This window comes from Sesamum indicum, linkage group LG3, assembly GCF_000512975.1.
Source record: "Sesamum indicum cultivar Zhongzhi No. 13 linkage group LG3, S_indicum_v1.0, whole genome shotgun sequence".
Lineage (NCBI taxonomy): Eukaryota > Viridiplantae > Streptophyta > Magnoliopsida > Lamiales > Pedaliaceae > Sesamum > Sesamum indicum.
Genome location: NC_026147.1, coordinates 13384584 through 13401220, shown reverse-complemented (window position 1 = coordinate 13401220; position 16637 = coordinate 13384584). Strand labels below are relative to the sequence as shown.

At 28.8% G+C, this 16637-nt stretch overlaps 2 protein-coding genes across 2 annotated transcripts in view; both read left to right on the top strand.

Moving 5' to 3' along the window:
- On the top strand, positions 3685 to 5644 carry LOC105158508. Its single transcript, XM_011075292.2, has 2 exons — positions 3685 to 3803; positions 5261 to 5644. The coding sequence occupies exons 1-2, from the start codon at positions 3748 to 3750 to the stop codon at positions 5502 to 5504; spliced, it is 300 nt and encodes a 99-aa protein (XP_011073594.1). The 5' UTR covers positions 3685 to 3747; the 3' UTR covers positions 5505 to 5644.
- LOC105158263 (4-coumarate--CoA ligase 1) overlaps positions 16358 to 16637 on the top strand; it is a 4571-nt gene continuing 4291 nt past the window's right edge. Inside the window, 1 exon segment of the mRNA XM_011074951.2 lies at positions 16358 to 16637. Coding sequence (XP_011073253.1) covers positions 16441 to 16637 — 197 coding nt within the window. The 5' untranslated portion in view covers positions 16358 to 16440.

Sequence of the window (16637 nt, the reverse complement as noted above, 5' to 3'; positions counted from 1 at the left end):
TGTTAACAAAACTCATGAGATTGTGTGGATGACAAATCAACCCCATCTCCAAGTTGTGGAGTACATCGAATGGCTTCGGGATTTCTTGGTTAGTGGGGTTCCTACCAATGATTTTCCTTCTAGAAATATCGAAATTGCAGTGAAAATAATAACTTGCATATGTAAAAATATGTTTTTTCAGGGGGTGAAGTGCAATTCACCCTAAAAAAGTTGTGGGTTTTTTTTTTTTTTTACCATATACTATGTTTTTTATTCATAGTTTTAAATTAATCGAAACAGTCTATTTATATATAAGAAATTAGGAAACAGACAGACTTACGTATCGTAGGAATATCGAACTATGTCTACAATCGTGTTCAACTGAGTTTTCCACGTAAAATTGGTGCAAGTGGGCATAATTAAGTCCAATTGTTGCGTCTGAAATTGGAAAAACTTCTAAATTTCGGTGCCTGCAATAACTTTTATTTTTGTGGCGGAAATAAATTATAAAAAAAGTATATATTAAGCAGTATTGAAAATTGAGATATCTAAAAATAAAAATAAAAAAGGAAAAAAAAATTGAAGTTTGAATGTTTGAAAAAAATAATTTAATATTTGCAAGTTTACCAATAAGTTGTAGAAGATAGTAGGAACCTTTTGACTTAATTTAAACAATTTAAAAGCAAAATTTTATAAATAAAAAACACTATTTTCACTTTAATTTCGATAGAAAAATGATAAGCACTTATTTTAAGTAGTTATGGAACATCCCTAAGAATTAAAATAAATGCGTAAATAACACATAGGACCTTTTTTACTTTAAAGATTTGGATAATTAGTATTACTTTATTCCACACTATAAATGATAGAGAAGTAGAATAAGATTTAAATCTTGATTTAATTTTGATAGGATGCTTTCATTACGTCATTTAATATATTTAAATTTAAATAGTAATTCTACATATAAGATAATTCTAAATCAACAAATATGTCAAGAAGAAATAAAAAAACTAAGAAATCACTATAGAAAGCTAAAAGCGGATAAACAATCATATTTATAAGACTCTAACCAGCAATTTTTTGGTTATGAAGTTTCAACTATACCGTTCGAGTAAGACCTTATTGGCAATTTAAAGAATCATAATTGATCGTTACATTTTGTATTTATGTCGAGGAATAAGTAAGGGGTGAAAAATAAATTAATTAAATACTCAATTAGAAATTGAATGGTAAAAGTTCACTTGCATTTGATCATCATACACAACACCTCAAGCTTAATTTTTTTTTTTTTTTTGCACAAATTTCGAATTTGCAAAACTTAGTTACAAGATTGAAAAAATATGGATAAATAAATTTAAATGAAAATGTTACAATTCCTGAAAATGAAAACTATGCCCTGATTTTTCTCACAAACTACGATTCTAAAAATTTATTTTTGAATGTAGATATGTAATCTCTTTCATATTTATGGATGCAGATTACGGGTCACCTTGAAACTTAGCATTACGACATTGAAAGTTTGTAATCAAGAAAAGATAAGGAATCTTACGATTGTACCACTTCGTCATGGTCAAAAGTTTTGGACTTAATGCTATATCTTATTGTATGCGTGTAGGTGTATGTAATCAAGTCTTAGAAGCTCTTTTTTATAGACATGGGCTAGGGTTTTGTCTTGCATTCAGTGGACTTGAACCCTATTGATGAGTGTTGAGTTCATCAAAATTATTCTTTTACTAGAATTTGCGAAAGTAGTGAATAGGGCCGAATCCACAAAGATTGATTTCAAATTAATTCCTTTAAGAGCGGAAGTAAAAAAAGGGATTTTTACTACATCTAAAATTAACTAGAATAAAACACTTAAAAGGGGGGTAAATATGAGGAAACATTCCAATTAAAGACATGATCATGCTCAATTCCACGGTTGATCATAGATGCAAATATGACAATAATTCATAATAGATAAATTGGTTATGGTCATTAGCAACCTCATCTTTTCTTACCTTGTCGATAGTCAAGAAACTTCCGTCAACTAAATCCCCAATTAGTAAACAACTTTGGGAACGTTTTCAAGATTTAATTTACCGACAACATTAAGAACTAGAAAGACCCAATTCCAGTCAATAAATTCCTACGATGATTCATTTAAGTTAGACTGTGCATTCCCCAAAACATAATCGAAAATATCTATATAATCAATTATGTTGCGTTACCACTAGTTTTTTAACTAAACAAACAATTACGGATTTGCAAGTTCAATTGGTTAGGCAAATATTCTTGACAATGAATAACGGTAACTATCATTCATAAATCAGGATTATTTGTAATAAAACTATAAAGAACAACACAAATACCCATATGAATGAAAATAGAAAGCATAAATTAGATTTTCATAACTCATTAGAATTAAGCATTTACCAAGCCTTCACCCGAAATTAAAAGAACTAGTCTAGCATGCTAATGAGAGAATAAATAAAAGAAAAGAGAAATATTATAGAAAAAAACGCAAAGAAAATCCCCCAAAGATAAGAGATCAAAAGATCAAAAGATATCTATATTGTGAATTACATCACATATATATACTAACTAGTTACCTAATTCTACTAGAAGTAAAAAAGGTAAATTCTTAATTAAACTAAAAGGCTAAAAGAAATAAAACTATTGTTCTAAATGAATTCCTCCAACAAAATTGGCTTCCAATCATCAAAATGTTATCCCAATCAGCTTCAAATCTTTCCAAAAATTGAGTCTTGGACCTTCCTTTTGCAGCCATATTCCTGCAGAGTTAGGTGTGGGCACACCTAACTCTTCTTTCTAATCTGTTCGCATGTTGATTTTGGCTTATTTTTTTCCTTTTTTATTTCATCAATTCGTTATAGGCTAATGCTGCAATATGATACTTGATTAGGAGCACTTTGACCACAAAAGAAAGCAAAATATCACTTAAAATTAACAAAAAATACACTCCTGTCACCTGTGGGTTCTATGGACCATCTTGATGAGCCAATTTAAACATGTATGAGCTCGATTGATCAATCCAAAAAAAAAATTATATTTGATCTTGAATCAATTTGATAAAAATGCATAAAACTCAAATTTCGTACGTGCTTATTGCAAATTTATTATTTGCATTATGAACTTTAAGATAATTTATTTTAAAAAAAGTCGATGTCAATAAATATTATGTTCTGATTTAATAATAGCTATCTTTCTACTTTATTCGTAGTCATTAATTAAGTATAAATACTTCATATCATTGAGTAGTATACTAATTGCTATAGTTGTTGGATATTAAAATTATTATATGATTGTAATCGATTTATTAGGACGTGATTGTATATTTATTTACAGAATTGCCCTTGGCCCAAAATGTAATTCAACTAGTGGAGGGCATATCCAACAGCCCATAAATAAAGCCCATACCTCCATTTAAACTTTGTCTTCTTCCTCTCAAAAAGGGCAAAAAAATTAAAATATTATCAGCTGTGCCCTCCCATCAGCAAGGAACTGTTTGGTTATGAATTTCAACTAAAATCCAAACAAATCAAGAAAAGGAAATAAATAAAAATAAAAAAAATGAAAAAGCCCATCATCTGATCCAAACATGATCCTCACCCTCTCTTTTTCTTTTAAAATTTTCTTGGGAAACTAAATTGTCCTTATGGCTATTGTTTGATTAACTTCAATATAAATTGAGGGGTATGGGGGTCACAATTTGATTCAGTCACACATTGGGCATTTTTGAGAGAGGGAGAGCAAAAGAGAAGAGAAATGGCATCTGCAGCAGCTGGTAGAGGAGCACAAACCATGAATTCTATGTATTTTAAGTAAGTTTTATTTTCTATATAAGCTTAGTCAATTTATATTCCCTATATGCATATTTTTAGTGTATATTTATATATTACATTCACATGTCGATCGTTAAATTATTTTCTAACGACAACGTACGTGTTATTTACTCTATCCAATTTGTTTGCGTTTTAAGGAAAACGTTTTCTCATTTTTTCTAATGTTTCGGTTAGAGCTCGGGATTATGTAATTTCGAATGGAGAAATAATTTATTTTATTTTTCTCATTGTGCATTTCAAGATTAAGAAAAAAAAAAAAAAAGAAGCTTTAACTTATTTGTAGTTTTTTTTTTTTTTTTAGGGATAAGGCTGATTACATACAATTTTGAGGTTAGGTCTAATTATACGAATACATCCTGTTCAGTGTGAATTACAAGTTTAGACCTCGAGATACTGTTGATGTAATGCAACTCAAATGGCTGTTGTATTAGTTGTTTTCTTAAGAATGTGGTTATGTAAATTACAGTTATAATTTCAAGAAGTGTACTTATAATTTTGTAAAATATAGAGGGTATTTGTGTCATTAATAGACCTAATTAATTCAGTGAGTGCTGATGTAATTTACCATTAATTATACCTATTTAGTGATATATTTAAAAAAAAAAACTTCTATATATGTTGGACATTTAACATACTTGGAAATAATTATTTACTAACAATTTACATCTTAAGAATTATTGTAACTTTTAAGTTTCTTGGTAGACAAAGTTCAATTACATACCTACAAAGTTCAGCTACCATTTTTTCATGTATATCAATAAAATGTAATTGAATAATAAGTGATTTTATTTTTTAAAAAAATGCTTGTCTGATATGGATATAAATTTATTTCAATATTTTACATATATGACAATGTGATTGTTCCGAGTCGAAAGCCTAATAATATAGCTTTCTTTCTGACAATAAAGACGAAATCAAAGTGGTTGATTGCTATATGGTCAAAGTTTGGGTCGACTGCTAGAAAATATAATATTATTGACAAAATGAAAGGAATTGTATGTTATGTTCGATAAATTAGTGTTTTTGAGATTCTGGACCCATTATTTTTTAATTTGCTGCATTGCATCATATAATTTTAGTCTCAGGCCTTAATTTTATTAAATTTCTGATAAAAATAGCATGTGCATGAAATATGCATCATTAAGTCTTCAGGGCATTAAGGTTGTTCCGGTCAGAAAATTTAACAGGATTAAGGCTTGAGATTAAAGCTTTATAATTTTTTTGGAGTCATGGGATGCAATGTAGTAATGAGACAAAAATCATAAAAAGACTAATTTGTGGTATGTAAATTGCAGATTTTCTTGACGAAATGTATAGGTGATAATATTAACATTATCACTTACAATAGAAACTTATTTCGTATTTTGATATCTCATGCACTAATAAGAAGAATAAAATAACTAAATTACCCCTATCTATGTTCGTTTTTGTCGTAGGCCAATCCTGAGGAAAGCCTACCATAGGAAGAGTGGGTCTCCGGATATGGTGAGCGATACAATGAAGTTGAACGGGGATGAAATGAAGCATAAGGCGACTGTCGCCACAGGAAATGGCGACGCGACTTGGTGGGTCCCAGACGATCGAACCGGAATCTATTACCCTAAAGGGCAGGAGAAGGTGATGGAAGATGTTCCTCAAGGGTCCGGAAAGGGTTTCGATACAATTAACTGGTTTAATTGAACTCAATCAATAATGCAACGAATTCTTTAATTCGTTGCTAGTATGTTCATCGTACATATACATATTTCCATGTACCCTAAGTTACGTCTTCTTTGTTGAAATAAAATTGCATCATCTTATAGTATAATAAATTTAAATAATTTTATAATGTTGCAATTTTTTTTTTCTTAATTCTTTTAAATAAAATTATGGCACGTCATTATGTCATGAGTGCATCGATATTTATAATTAAATAAAACTATAGAATAATCCATCAACCATGGTCCTAATTTATAATTTGAGCTAAATTTTTTTATTTTCATGAGGCCAGTTATTTATGGGATACGCTTTTGATCTTGACTTGCACAATTACATAACAACGTTTAGGTCCAAAATTCAATCCAATTTTTCTCATATATTGGTTTCAAATTCCAGACTCCAATTGGACCGGATGAACTAATAGGCCCAGTTTGGAATAAACTGCTATTCTCCAATACATACTATTACGGTGTTTACAATAACTTCTACTCTTTATAATCAAAATAAATTATAGAAAAAAATTTAAATTAAAAGAGTAGAAAAACGAGTATTTTGCGAATAAAATTTAAAAATAAAAAAATTTAAAGTTACAAGGTAATTATAGCTTTTAACTTTAAATAATCTTTAAGCAATTCAAAATTAGAAACTATAAAATAAAAACACTCTTATCAGCTTATTTTCAACAATAAGCGAATAAACGCTTAAAGTAAATGTTTGATTTAATATAATTTTAGTGACAAGAATTTTTAGATTGTCATAATAAAATTATATTGTTTCAATAGTAATTATTATTTTATAAAAGTTTTTATTAATGGGAATTAATGATAAAAACTTTTGTATAAAGTTATATTAGAGGCAATTAAGGTGCATATATAATAATAAATAATTATTTTTCATTATACTACGTTGTCACTATAATGTATGACTATTTTATCTATAAGGATAACGTTATTCATAATATTTCTCACTAATAATACTAATATTATCTTTTATGGTATTTCTAGATAATTGCATGCTATAGACTTTACATGGGCACCGCACTCGAACTATGATAAAATAGTTAAAACACCGCTATGACTTGTAAATAGTCAGACATTCTTAAGGTTCGTATACTTTTTACTCAGGTCAGTAGATCAACTCGACATATGAAATGACGTCATCAATCTCCATAACGATTTGATTATTCTTGAATCAATAATTCATGTGGGTTATACGATTCAGCCATTACTATAAATATATAGCCCCCAATTAAATGTCGGGTTTTTTTTATCGCATTTAATACTCTCACGGCGACATGAAAAAACTATAAATAGAACCTTCCAATGCGGTACTATCGATAGGTAAGTTTTCATTTTGGAGAAATTTAGGTTGAATACTTGATTGATTTGGGAAGTATATTCGTCGCCGTCGCCGTCTATTTTGTGAACATAGTTTGAATCTTGGCACATGCTATACAACAACAAATACCAATCGTGTCCAAAGTTGTCTCATTCTAACGTGGTTGGTGCTGCAAACGTTGTAGGAAAAGAGGTGGGAAGTGAGGAGGGTGTGGTCTCTTTTGGCAACCCAACATACACCAACCTTCAACTTACTACCAATTTTTCTTACTTAGATATAATGGACTAAGTTTTCATTAAATAGCATATATATATATATATATATATATATGTGTGTGTGTTGGAAATTAAATAATATGCTTAGCTAATTAAATCGAAATACATTGCTTACACCATTACTTATGTACTCAAAATTTTTTATATACATTGATCAAATCGAACCATATCACAATGTGATTGTTTGGATCTAGCCAAATTGGGTTCGAGTTAGAATTAAATATCCAATTTGATCAGTACAGTTCCACCAACATATTAGGAATTAACTCTAGTCTCCACTGATTTCAGCATTATAGCCCAGCTACCGTCTGTTCATGATGTGCACATTTAACACTGCGAACTATATATTTTCTTATTTAAATCAGGTCTTGATTGAACTGAATCAATCACATAATTCAAATATGTCTGAATCTGATCGAAATTAGATTTGTCCAACTTGATCACTGTAATTCCACCATCATACTATAAATTAACTCCAAGCTCCACGCGGAATCCAACATTATAAGCCAACCACTGGGAGCCTATAATATGCACACACAGAGATGCAGTCTTTATATTTTGGGTAAAGTTTGATTTCATAAAATTATATTTAAAATTAAAATTGAAAACAATTGTTGGTTTCAAAAATAAAAGAAGAAAGAGAAACTCCATATGTTATATTACATGAAATAATATCTTAATTAATGCCCTTATAGTGTATATACTATGCTGAAATAAACATAAATTTATGAAGAAGAAATACGTAAGAAATTGTGGGCTTGGGTCAGGGTCAAACAACTCTTAATACTCTAGCTGGAATTAGGGTTTATGCATTACACCAAACAAAATGAAATTTGAGTTTAATTTTTGGGTTAATATCATTTTGGCCCCTAATACTATGGATATTGTAGAAAAATATTTCCTCCTATTATTAATTAAAATCTGCGAGTTTTCACCTAATTTTGAAATAGTGGAACAAAAAATCTTTATGACTTACTAAAAAGTAATTAAATTCATTTTACTACCTATTTACAGGAAAAAATTACACTTTTAATCTCATACTACGTGAAATTCGATATTTTTAGCCCTCTATTCTGTGAGATCTCTAAAATGATCTTTGAAAAAATTCGGCACATTAGTCCTTTGCTTTATGGGATTTATGGGACTAATATATCGAGTTTTTTTAATTTTCAAACCATTTTGAAAATCTCGTAAAATACAGGACTATATGTATTGAGTTTTTTCAATTTTTAGGACTGTTTTAAAAATTTCGTAAAACAAAAGATGAAAATTATCAAATTCTTATCTTATAAGACTAAAAGTATAATATAGCCATATTATATAGGTTATATATCATATTGGCCCTTGTAAAATCAGAATATTCAAAAATTCGATATTGAACTCTTTTCAACAAATGAACAATTAAACAACGTGTTATTAAATAGTATTGTGATAACATACTAATAAATCAAAATAGGGAAGGTATTTAATGGGTTCTGATGTGAGCCGGTGATATCTTGAGGAGGCTCTTCTCTTTACGACCTTCCTAATAAAAATCTTTAATTTACAGATAAATTCTGAATTTATATTTTTAATTTAAAGTCCTTATGATCTGAGTTTGAAGGTGTATCAACTTTAATATTTATAAACTTATTCTGACAATTAGATCATTTATGTGTCTATAGTTCACATAAAATTGTACAATTAGACTAATTCTGTAAATAGTTGTCTTCCATATATGCTATATGTACAATTTTTGATATCCTAATATTCCTCTAACCTTCATTATCATCTCCTGTAACCTACTGACTTGAGCATAGAACCGCTATGCCTATAACCGAGACCTTCCCAGTGTAGTTATGACTGTGTTGTGTCTTGTAAGATCATTCTTGGATAATCGAGATGTATGACGTTTGTTTGGAGTAGCAATCACCCTAAGATCACCTTAAAAATACATTGTCTTGTTTTCTATAACAATAATTTTAATAATAATAGGGTGTTTCTGGCACCAAATTTATAGAACAAGGAGCATAAATTAATTTAATCCTTAATTTTTTAGATCTGCAATATCAAAGAAAATAAAAGAACAAGATTATAATTTACCATATTTTTCTCTTTTGATTTTTTTTTTATTTTCTCAGGATAAAATATGTTGACGCTGGTTTTGAAGAAAATATTATGTAAATATTTACACATGCAAAATTCATTAATGGACTAAACTTTCTCATTTTGTTAATGATATATAATAATATATACCAAATATTATTCGTAGCCTTAGAAAAATAATAATATTGTGATTTGTTAAATCACATGAAAAAAATTATAAATTAGGTTGAGAAAATCAGAAGGAGTGACTTATCCAACATAGAAGAATGATGGGAAAAATAAATGAATTAATAAGAATATAAAGTGTTGGGGGGAGGGGGGTTGAGTGTGATAGAATTATATCTTCTAGTCCCACATAGAAAATTTATTGAAACAATAAACTCCTTATATTAAATTCAAGTCCAAAATTGTGTTTGAAGCGTTATGTTTGAAATGCTATGGAGACTAGAGTGAATGTTTTTCTGAATTTCTAACAGTGAACATGGAGGTGTCCTACACGTGCATCGCTGGTGTAGCCTTGAGCTCTAGTTGTTTGGATGAATATCTTAGGATATATCTCTTTTTGTAGCAAAAACATTTGGAACAGTTTAAATTTTGAATTTTCATAAGCAAACTGTATTTTTTTTAATAGTTCTCGATTTCAGCAGAGTTTCAATGCCATAATGGCAGAATTGAAACTGTAAGATATTACACCTGCATTAACATAACGGCAGAATTGAAACTGCTGTTACATCTGCTACATTAAGAGGGTGTTAAATGGCAGTTGATTATCTATGCCTATAAATAGACTTGTGTGCTACCATTTTATACACACCACTAAAAAGTACGATCACACTCTTGAGTTATCTCTCTCTCTTTAATGCTCTTGGAGCTCTCTCTCAATTTTTCGAAGATTTGGGTTTAAATTTCAGAATAAGCTTCTGAATATTTGATCGATGTATTCTTTAATATAATGCTACACCGAAACAATTGCAACCGTCTTATCCTAGAAAAAATTACGTTGTACTCGATACATTACTGATACGAGACGTATATTTTTCTTCAAGCAACCAGTGTATTTTGCGATTCGGTTATTCTTATGATTACCATTGGACCGAGAGTTGTTACAGAATAACTCTCATTGTAAGTTTTGCATTCTGACACGAAATTATATTTTCCAACAATTAATCATTATTATTCTTTTTTTATAGAAAAACAATTATTTGATTTACTCATTTTCAGATTTCTGTCATTGTTATAAATAAGTCAATGTCGGAAAAGTGACAAAAGCCCAACTTAGGAAAAGGGTTTTCTACGTATAATTATAATCATAAATAATAGAAACAAGACAACTTCGATCAGGATATAAAATATCATATATATATATATATATATATTCTGAATTAAATATAAAATTGCTTGGATCAGGAAAAAGAAAATCCAGCTGTTGGCGTGGTGTAATCACATTGTTTAACACCTTCGTACTTAATTCACATAAATATTTATTGCTCTAATAGGTTTAGTACTTTAATTAGATTACGAATTAATTTAATTAGAACTTAATTCTATTAATCGTTCATGCGATTTTAATATATACGTCTAATTTAAATTTGAAAAGAAGGGAGCTGGCTGTATTTAAATATGTCTGATTATTAAATTCCTATATTTATGACAGGGTTATTGGTATATTGTGTTGTGTTCTTGCAGGGGGACAACCCCTTGTTCCAAGGGGTGTGTTGAAGGGCTAGCCGTACAGAATATAAATTATAAAAAAAAATGACACATATATCGTTTTTTTTCTTTTTAGGGGTAAAATTTGTAATTTTATGATATTCTTGGACGTTCTAATATAAATAGTTGATTGGCAATCTTTTATTGTAATTAATAAAAATATCATCATAATAAAATAAGACAGACAGACTCTGAATATATAAATATCTGCAAACTGCAGGAGTGTCGATCGTTCTGGATGAGTAGAGCACGCTAGTTGTATTTGTATCGAATAAAAATATTTAAATGTAAATGAAGACAAAGGAAAAAATTGGATTTATAATTCTTGATCTATACTTTATTTATGTAAATCATTCGATTTTTTTAAATATATATATACCCTAAAAATATCAATAATATTGCATAAAATTAACCCTGTCTTTTGATGCCAATAATAATTTCTCTAATTACGTAAAAAAGTATGAGTCATTTATATAAATAAATTATAAATCAAGAAGTGTAAATATAATTATTTTTCTTTTATTTTTTTGTTTCTTCAAACATAAAAAAGAAAACTCAGTCCTCGTTGTTATATGTGGAACATAAGAAACTGTTGATTTCAAAACTATCAGACATAATAACTGAAAATTAAAATAAATACAAGACCATGTAACATACGCGATTTCATATTATCTACGGTACACGTGTTCTATTTTATTTTATTTTTCTATAAAAACGATAATTATATTATCACATTAATATTATAATTAAATCAATCAGTATATCAGTATATCCCACTACAAAAAATATAACATTTAACCATAATTAATTGCTATATGTAGCCAATTGTAATTTTTTTTTCTAGTGTCCATTAATCTTATTTAATTATCAAATTACAAAAAAGAACAAAGAAAATATGTTATACTCACATGAACTGAAACATATACCCATATATTTGGTGGGATCCAAATTAATTCATGACTTCGTACTTGTTTATAGAATATCAACCGTAATCATTGACCTAATTAAGATATCGTACAGTGCACATGTTTATGACATATATATAGGCTTAAATGCATAAACCCCCCTTATATTTTAAAATTAGGAAAAAAAATCCCACTTTGTTTTGTTAAATGTAGTTCAATTGCCTATTTCTGTTAAATTTAATTAATGACATTAATTTTTTTCACAAAATGACCATATGTTTTTAATAGAGATTATTTCTTATTTTAGTAACAGTTGGATCTGTATTAATTATATCAAAGACGTCAGATCTATTCAATTAATACTAACCTTTGAATTTTAAATTTATAAAAAGAAAATTAAGAGTTGATATTTTATTGATTAAAAATATATATTATAAAAAAATATTATTTAAAAAAAAAAAATAATCCCCACCACCCCTATCCCCTCCCCAACCCCAATGTCTACCCCCTCCAATCACCGCCCCCCCCACCCGGCCCTCCGCCACCCCCTCCGTTCTCCTCCGTAAATCTTGGTGACATCGGGAACAAGAAAGAGAGGAGCCGCCCGCGGATGTCGTTGTCTTTTGTGGGCGACGTCAAGACCACCATCGCCCTTCTGTGGGCGATGCCCATGGTCTGAGCGACACGACATGAGGGGACGGCGGCGCAATTATTTTTAGTTAATTTTAATTATAATAATTAAATGTATATTGTAGTTAACTAAAAAGAATTTTAGATAACTATAATATTATACTTAAATTAATTTAAATATATTTTAATTCATTAAAAATAATTTTAGATTTAACAATTATAATTTTCAGATTTCAGTTTTTAGAAATTATAAAAATTATTCACATTTAAATATTTATAAAATTATAATTTAATTTAATATTTCAATTTAAATTTATAAAATTTCAAAAACTTATATAATTTTTTTTATATTTTTAAGTAAATATATTTAAAAAATATTTTAATTTTTAATAGATGAAAATACAAAAAGAAAAAAAAGAATCACTCAAAACAAATAAAAAAAATATACATGTGAAATGTATAAATACGATGAGAGTATTTTAGTAAAAAAAATCCAAATATACGGTCAAAAACAGTCACAAAACATCCCAAAATGCACAAGGAGTGCGTGCAATACACCTTCTGTTAATTACTAATGGATGGAGTTCTTTTTGCTGAGTTTTATAAATCATATGAGGGTTTTTAGCCTATTTCCAGAATATAAGAGGACTTTTTGCTTTTTCAACAAAACACAAGGGAGTAAAATGCATTTTAGCCTATATATATAATTAGAATTAAATGCAATTTACCCCTTATGATATCTGAAATGAGCAAAAACTCCCTCTGTAAAAATAATTAACAAATTACCCCTATGTTTGAAAAATGAAGCAATTACCTCCCTATCAGTGGTTTAGAGATAGGAGTATGATTTGCTTTATTTTTTAAAATACAAAAAATAATTTACTATTTTAATTTTCACATAGATTTTTTTACTCATTTTTCATATTACATGCGATAACTTATATTTTCCCCCATATAATTATAATTGCTATATAGAATTCTATAGAGAAGTCAACTCTTGGAGTCATTACAAAATTGAATCAACTAACAAGCATTTAAATCTCGATCACATGAGTTGCTTCATCAAATTGGAGTTAACTAATTTGACTTGCACGTATGTATAAATATTTTTTTTTATTTTTTTGTGTGTATTGAGTGTAATTAATTTATCTATTATATTATTTGTTCTTGGATATTTTATTCATCTTTTTTTATAAATGAATTAGTTGATTAGCTACGAGTTCCATGAATATCATACGTGGTTGTATGTCCCCTTCGATACACGTTTTCTTTTTTTAATTTACTTTTCTCTGATGTAAATATATATATTTATTTAAAACTGGTAATGAGTTTAATTAATATTTGATATTCTATATAGTCAATTCTGTAATAAATAGTAACTATTATAAAAAAAAATCTCTTTGAGTATTAATTTAAAGGAATAATCACATTCACATTTCTTGATTTATAATCGATGTACACAAATCACTCGTGTTGTTTTTTTGCGCAATTGTATAAACCATCTTTGACAATAAAAAAATATGGGTGGTTTGTGTAATGTTTTTTATATTTTAGGAAGATTAATTTTTCAAAAACAGGGGTGATTTCCATAAATGATGTTGAAGTTTTCGGTGGGTGTATGTATAATTTTTTTAAAGGATAAATTACAATGACCTCGCCTAAGGTTTGACATAATTATGAATACCCCATCGTTATTTGAAAAATTACCAATACCCCCTGATTTCAACGACCGTCTAACAATTACCCAATTCCGTTAGTTTTCATCTATTTTTTTAGTGAACGGACCAAAATGCCCTTGTGGATTAAGAATTATAATTTTATTTATTTTTAAAAAATTCTGATTTTTCTATTGATTAAATGGATAATTTTTTTTCATCCATTCTATCTGATTTTTTAACAAATTTTTAGTTTTTTTTTTTAAAAAATACAATAAGGGCATAGTTGATAATTTCATACATCCATTCAAGAATTATATAATTTCATCAAATATCAGGGGAAATATTTGTAATTTTTCAAATAACAAGAGGTATTCATAATTAAATCAAACATCAGGAGAAGTCATTATAATTTATCTTGTTTTAAAAAATATAAATAATTTATAAATAAATCATAAATCAGGAATGTAAATATAATTATTCTAATCTAAGCGTGCATTTAGGAGAACCAGCCATTAGTCAATTATAGTTGACAGGTTCACGTAGTAGGTAAAATACCAATCCCAAGTTTACAATTTGATTAAATATTTATATTCAAAAGAGATAAAAAGAAACGTCAAAAGCAATACCATTTCCGAGTTAAAAATAAATGAAAATTATGTACTAATCAAATCATTTTAGCGTCACAGCAAAATGTGTGATTCATACGTATTATTTTGAGATTAAATCATAACACAAATTACAACGAATATTTTTTTAGATTCAACATTATTATAAATACACTTTTATTATAACCAACCTATTCTGTCAACATTCATCAGGTTTTCATCAGATTTTATAATGAATTGATTAAAAATGCTTTTTTTTTTTTTTGGTAAATGTAAGTTTCATTAATAAAACAAGATCGTACAGTACAACAGTGTTCAACTGGTGGTTTCTCTCTCGACAAGCCAAGGGATACGCTATAATCTATATAACGCACATAAACTAACAAAACGAGATAAATTAACACTGATAAAATGCTTTTCACGGACCATGAAATAATTTTAATTATTTTTTAAAGAAAATTTCACCTCGTCAATTTTTTTAAAACATTAATGGAATTCGATTCCATGATTTCAAACTTTTTGTGAAATATAAACCTTAATAACCTTAGTAAAACAAAAATGAGAAGGGGGGGGGGGGTGGACCTAGAAGTTAATGTCCACCAAATGTGTTGGAATCCTATTAGTTATAGGATTAATTAAAGTCTGCAAATTCTGATGAAATAGTTGTGGATTTAGACCTTTTTTTTTTGTATTTATATTATGCGTGTAATTAGTCTATACTTCTTATTATAGCATATATTAAATATAAAACAATTACCTTTTTTCCCTTGTCAGTCTCATTTTAAATTTGACTGATAACTAAACAATTTAAAACTCAATCAGAAAAATAAAAAACAATTATAAAAATTATTATGTTTTAGCATTTTACAAATCTACCCTTAAATTAGTTAAATATATGATAAATTACATTAACGTTGTCCGAAGTTAGTTCTAATTACATAAATATTTCCTATCCGTTGAAAATTACAAATATATTCATTCCTTTTATAATTGTAATTAGGAAAATTATATTCACACCCCTCTAATTACAAAAATCACCCATGATTGTCCAAAAATAAGGATAGTTCGTATGGTGATGTCAACGTTTTTTTATGAATACATGTGTAATTTTTTAAAATATATGAGTGGATTTGCGTAAATATGCTATAAGTCGGGAGTGAAAATATAATTATCTTTTATAATTGCAATTACATTTCTTATTCAACACCAGAGTTTTTTTACAAACAGCTCCTAAAAAAGTATACTTGTAATATATAAAATTTTTAATTTTAAAGGACGTGGATGTAATTTAGCGTTAATTATAGTAGTTACATAATGAACCGAATATCTTGGGTTCAAATGACGCTTGCCACTTTTCTACGTACTACAACGTAGGATGCTGACACCGGTAGTAGGTAAAAACGGCGTCGTCGACCGGCTATCGCTTTTCTTACCTAACCTACCGGACCCCACCCAAACCCCCCCACTCGCTTTTCTCACCAACCACACCACGAATTCTCTAATCAAGTGAACCAAGAAAAAAACCTGAATTACCTGTTCTACCCTTGAACAACCCATAATGACCATCAACTCCCTCTCCCTCACCAACCCTACCCTTCCATGCCCATATTTATACTCCAACTCCTTCATCATTCATCTTTAGGTTCAACTCCAACATCCATAGTTGATCCCGATACTCGTTCTCATCATCAACATCGATTATTCACGCGAAGATGGAGCCCGTTACCAAGCAAGATGATGTCGTTTTTCGATCGAAGCTCCCCGACATCTACATCCCAAAACACCTCCCCTTGCACTCTTACTGCTTCGAGAACATGCCCAAATTCAGCTCGAGACCGTGTCTGATCAACGGAGCGACGGACGAGGTGTACACGTACGAGGAGGTCGAGCTGACGTCGAGAAAAGTAGC